Source organism: Adiantum capillus-veneris, chromosome 4 (assembly GCF_014529385.1).
Source record: "Adiantum capillus-veneris isolate H3 chromosome 4, ASM1452938v2, whole genome shotgun sequence".
Lineage (NCBI taxonomy): Eukaryota > Viridiplantae > Streptophyta > Polypodiopsida > Polypodiales > Pteridaceae > Adiantum > Adiantum capillus-veneris.
Genome location: NC_140934.1, coordinates 37,249,363 through 37,255,362, shown reverse-complemented (window position 1 = coordinate 37,255,362; position 6,000 = coordinate 37,249,363). Strand labels below are relative to the sequence as shown.

Genomic DNA, 6,000 nt, shown 5'->3' with positions numbered 1-6,000 from the left:
AGAGAGAGAGAGTCAAAGATACTATTTTTCAACAAAAAGTATGTTTAATTTCCTTTCGATTTCAAAATTACTTGAAAGATAGGCTAGCATCCTCCGTTTTTATATTTTCAGAGGACTTTAACTATGTTGTGGGTGCCCTATAAGGCATTGCTAGCTTCTTGTTCAATCCAGCCACTAATATTCTAAGGCAGGGTGCGACTCGGCTCTTAGTTTCGTCACACTCGTGGCCGTGTTCCCACCCACATGCCACGTGGAGATATGAAGGTTGACCGTAATCAAAAGTCTTTCCGTCTTCTGGCCGAGCTCGACGGTGTCACGGTGCCTTCCTTCGCAGAAAAGCAAGCGAGCAGGAGCAAATTGGGCACTCTTTTTCTGAAGAAACTGCTATGTAGAGGGAAGCTCTCGGAGCAGGAGCAGAAGAGTTGAGGAAAAGTCTAGCTTTCACATCTTTTGTTTCGCAAGTATTGAGACAAGAACATGGACGAAGGTATTGCCTAGCAGATCCTACTCAGAAGGCCAGAATAAGCGACTTGATCTTTGCCCCAAGAAGTGCAAGCTGAAAGAAGAGTTCTCTTCCCGGGTCAGGAGTCATGGTGCCGCGAGAGGTCACGGTTGCAGCTCGTGCTGCTGCAGTGATGGTCCGCGTACATGGCCCTGTGAGATTTCTCAAACCTTCTGCTATGTCTTTGTACGAGTTTGTATGATTTGACATCCATGGCTTCTTTCAATTTGAGAGAGGAGTTGTGCCTCTATACCTGTAAGACATCTCCATGGGGTCGGGTGTATGCGTAGTTCACAACCTATGAAACAGACACCCAGACTCAATCTGGCTCTAGGATTGGAAATGAAGATTGCCCTAATGTACCGACGACTTATGCATCTAGTATCTGGGTGTAAATTTTTGTGTTTGCTTGCAACAGCAGTTGGGCTTTCGGCCTAAATGTGACTTACAAAATTTTTGAGGTGGTGTATGCACATGATCTTTAAGATCTTGTTTCTTTGAAGATCTCTCTTTTTAAGTTTTCATGAGAGACTTGAGATCTGATTCCTGCATCCGAGTTGTCAAAGTGACTTTTAAACACCATAGACTATTGTGCACAGTTTTTCAGGTAGGTCCTCCAGCCTTGTAAATATTATAGATGCTAGTCTGTGACATTGGAGCTTTTGAGCAAGTTCTTAATGGTTAACTTCACTTGATACCCTTTTGAACTTTTCTAGATGTTACAAGGCTCATCTTTCCTTGCAGCCGAGCATTATTCATATTTCTATCAGGACAAAACAACACCTAGGAAGTTAAAACTAGGTCATTTTCTGGCTGTTGTGGTCCCTCTAGAGCCCATGCAGCAGTGTACCGCATACCGCTCTTTTGTATAACAAGTGAAGGAAAATTGAGACCAGTTTAGTTGTTTCGCTTGTATTTTGGCTAGAAGGAAAGACAACTTTAATAGGCCATTTGTGACAATGGTATCCCTATATATTGCTTCTGCTTGTGCACAAAGTCAAAGATCTTTTAGTGGCAGCATGGTGCCAAGTTATCTTCTTTAGGGAACATATACAGAAGAGTGATTGCTCGTAGCCTAGCCATTTTTTATATTAGAATTCTTGTTAGCAGGACCTTTTAGTTCATGATGCTCATAAAAAAGGCTTGCAAGTGGCAGGCCGACATAACTAGAAAATTTCTCCACATGCCTAGAATCTAGAGGGACCTCATTGGGCCGGGCATCGCCACAAAGAAGCCTTGATTCACAAGATCTAGATGGCCTCCAAAACTCTTAACATCACCTCTCAGATTGTGGGTATACAACAAGGCTAGGGATGTGGGGCCACCGTGTCACGTGACACATCCAACCCTATGTGTCCGTGGACAAGCTACAGCATGATCAGGGTTCAGTCAGTCCAGTCAAGTCTAGATTTAGAAGTGATCTGACACTTTTTGTGAGTCTATTCGTAGACCGTGCATGCCCAATCACTTAGTGTAGATGCATATCCTCTGGTTGCACACAGCATGATCATCAGTATTCCCATTAGAATCCATTAGAATCAGTTAGGGGAATTTTCCAGTGCATTTAGCCTATTTTCCCTATTTTTGAGATTTTTCACTTATTATTTTTAAGTGACTTTCCAACAAAAGTAGGTAGGGCAATTTTGCTAAGTTTGTATATAAGCAAACCCAAGTTAGCACTAAATGGCAGAAGAGGCAACAAGAGCTCCCCGCTCAACAGGCACCTTCTCAGCAAGAACCCATCAAGAACCTTTCACTGTAGCGTTTGCAGATTTTCTTCATCGCCAGACACTCCCCTCACTTGGCGTTTTCAGCAGTGCTTGATCGCCACAGACATCCTACAACCTAGCGTTTCTAGATCGCCCTCAAGCATACCCAGATCCTCAGCGTTTTTTCTAACGCTACAAGACAGCCCCAGCGTTTTCTATTTTCAGCCGATTTTGGGGTCAGATAGTCAGCATTTTCAGCATGCATGGATAGCAGCAGATTCAGCCATAGCCATTGCAAAAGATCCCCATTTTCAACCCTCAAAAATGCAGCCAAAACAGTCATTTTCAGCCACCGAAAACAGTCCCAGATTTTCAGCCATAGCGTGTTTATGGACAGCAGATACAAGACCGCAGATTTCAGCCCTAAAGTCGTCTTTGTCATCCCCGTCGTCCCCAGGTTGCATCAGTCCATTGCATCGTCATTGTACCACTTTGTGCAATCAATAAGTAGACCACTCTCGCCGACGAGAGTGGGGCCTTCGGAGGAGGGTTTTACAACGTCTCTGGTGTCGTATCTCTCTTCTCTCTCTATCTCTCAGTCTCATACACTTGCACGCACAGTGTCCATTCACTTTGTTGTGATCATAGCACTTTCCATTAAGAACGGAAGGCTTCCCCTTCCCTAAGAACTAAAAGGAACCTTGAGCACAGTTCGGAGCACTCATCTTGAGCAAAGCGCAAACAATCATTCCGCTGCCCCTAACACACCTAGAGTGAGGAAGGACTCTGCAAGTTGAGCCCAACACTGAATCAATCACACCTCTCTACAAAGAACCATAGGGCACATGATAAATGATCTAGTCCACCAATGGCAACCAAGTGTGCACAACCGCCATTAGTGTCCACCAGGCTTTGAAAGCTTGTACAGGCTAGAGCTCCTCTGCACGTACACCATGCCGTGTGGGCGTGCCATCAATGGCTATAGGTTATAGGAAAAGTAGATCAGATGCGCCTCCTCCTAGAACCAGTCAAGCCATCCTACTCCAAAGTCTTGCTCACCATGCTAGAACCAGCATACACGTCCTGAGATCGAGTATCGAACAACCTTCGACTTGTCTGTCATAACATCCTTCAAAGACTAAATAGGTCCTTTAGGCTCTGCCAAGCAAGTAGGAGCAATCGTTTGAGCCTTGTGCTGAGAAAGAAATCTGACAAGTGTGTTGTCCACCCGCAAGTCTTTGTGAGTCCGTGATGAAAATGAAGATAGGCATATCAAGTGTGTAAAAGTCACAACAATAGCCACCTCATTGGCCTTTGAATCCGAATTATGACATCACCTCCTTGGATCTCTTGCGAGTCCGTATGCTTGCTTTTGCCTTCCATTCTTGGATGATTGTCTCGCCAGGGCCTGTAGTTCCCCTCTAAATCTTGACCTTCGTAATTGGTTCTTCTGATCTAGCACCCTGGGAACAAGCTCCTCCCTTGTCAAATCGTTGGTCTTTCTTGAAGCAATCAAGGAAAGCATTGTACTCGAGAGCAAATGCATCATTAAGATTGTAGCCATATCTTCCGAAGAGATCAACTTCCCTGAGCCTAAAGAATTACTTGTTGCATCCGTTGCATCTTCTCAATGTCTTCATGGACTTCGATTGTTAAGCGTCCGACGTCTGCAAATGTACCTCTAGGTGAGCTCTTTTCATGGGCGTCGTCCTATTGTAAACTTTCTCCAAGTGGCTCAAGACATTGGTCTCTGTCAGTGAAACTTTAAGGACGACTGGCTTGTTCTTTTGTTGCAAAGTGATGGTATGGTTTTGGATCTGGATGGTGACATAGCCACCATTCTTGTCGTGCCAAGGCATGCGCAAAAGAGCGTCGCAATTGCCTAACTTCATAATGTGAAAGTCAGCCTTGCAATGGTATCCTTGGATGGTGATCGAAAGAGCACCAATGAGTGGTACAACCTTTTGAGTTTGCCTTGTGGCTATCTAGTTCTCTACCGAATCGATTATACAACGGGTCTTCCATGACAAATTCTAGCCTTCCTTTCATACGTTTATAACCAACCGAGCACGGTCCATAAGTTCTTGCGTTGTAGAAACTTGTTTAGATAAACAATACTCCTATAAAGGTGATGGAAGTCCAATAGTATAGTGCTCGCATTGGTCTTCCAAAAGGTGATCAACTTAAAGAATGACACCGGAAGGTAAACATTGAGGAAGCTTTGGTTGTAGTCTTCCATGATCTCCGTGGCAAGCATTTCTAGGTTACCCCATTTTGCCGGAAGCTGTACTTCAAATAGGGATGTCATGTGGCTCCCGGCAAAAAAATTCTTGAAAGCTTGCCAAGTCCTTGGAGCATGCGGTTTGGTAGCTATAGAACTCTACCATTGCATAACATTATCTTTGAGAAATCCTGTGGCTCGAGAGATCTTTGATTCTTTTGTGTAAGGCATAGATGTTGTCACATTGCTGCAGGATTTGTAAGGCTTTCTTCCTATCTTTCACACTTGAAAAGGTGAAAAATTTTATTGTAGATTTACCATCCTTGAAGTCCTTTGGTTGATTCGATGGAAATCCAAGATGTGGATAATAATAGGGGAAACCATGAGGGCTCCAACCATTGTATCCGGGTGGAGGTGGTGGCAATGGCGGTGGGAGAGGTGGTTGCATTGGGTACACATCAGTTGATTGAACCATGTTCCTGTAAACTCCCCCTATTGAAATTGATGATTGAGTAGGCTGTCGGTTAGAAGCCCTGGTGCTTTTTGGTGTTGATGGAAGAGGAACTGCCTGTGGCAATAGAGGTGGCAACATGTAATTCAAGAATTTCTGTTGAGGATGCCTCGAGAGAATGTCACGGAGTTGGTCGAGGAAGAACTGCAGGTACTTTGAGGAATCTAGAAATGCCAACTTGCTTTGTCTATTCTTGGGAGGACTGCTATGCTTTCATAAAAGCACACGATTGAAGCTCAGATACCACTATAACGGGATGGGCACCACGTGCCGATTGAAAGAACAGATTGTGCATACCCTCACTTGCACAGTACAATCACTTAAGCATACAGGCATGCGAACAGTCACTTAAGTTATTTATAAATAAGCGACTTTGACATGACATTTATAAAAAGTAGGTAGGGCAAATGACAAAAAAAGCCTATAAAAGAGTCACTTGGCCTTCAGTCCTTAGGAGATCAGAACCATGTACCCGCAAGGTCATCCAATAACCACAACACCTAAGCACCCAACGTTTCCAACGTTTTTGCATCACATCAGCCCAGCATTTTGCATTATGTCAGCCCTAGCATTCTGCAGCTCATCCACATGAAGCATCCACACTCAGTATTCAGCATTTAGCCATTGTATGAGAATTTGTGCTAGTAATCAAAGTGGCAACAAAGCAAGTACTTGCTTTGGCAACAGAGCAGGGGGCCCTTGAGGGTGGTTGGGACCCGACATGCGGTGTCATCTCTCTCTCTCTCTCTCTCTCTCTCTCTCTCTCTACTTGAGTTACACAGATATAGAGACACTTTATTGGGGAGAGATAGCGAGAGATAGTCCTAGAGACAGATTACAGATTTCTTTTCACTAGATATGGGACAGCAGAGCAGTCATCATTGCAGAGCTCGGCCCACACTCATTCGACCACTACCGGCACTCTCATCGACCGAGCATTGAAGCTACAGAGATCTAGACGGCCACGATTGAGGAGAGGGGCTAGGGGCTACACAGCATCGGCGAAGACTACAACAGAGGATTCGAGCCATACTCTCTCGATATCCAGAGCGCAGAT

At 44.5% G+C, this 6,000-nt stretch overlaps 1 protein-coding gene across 4 annotated transcripts in view; it reads left to right on the top strand.

Moving 5' to 3' along the window:
* The first annotated feature begins 268 nt into the window (after window positions 1–268).
* The window catches only part of DEG15 (protease-like protein), a 67,476-nt gene continuing 61,744 nt past the window's right edge, over window positions 269–6,000 (top strand). For 2 of the 4 annotated variants that reach the window (XM_086510385.1, XM_086510386.1), the window contains exon 1: window positions 269–656. In XM_086510385.1, the coding sequence (XP_086366511.1) occupies window positions 591–656 (66 nt within the window). In that variant the 5' untranslated portion in view covers window positions 269–590. The remainder of the gene's footprint in view (window positions 657–6,000) is intronic. The other 2 variants (XM_086510383.1, XM_086510384.1) reach the window with 2 other exon arrangements.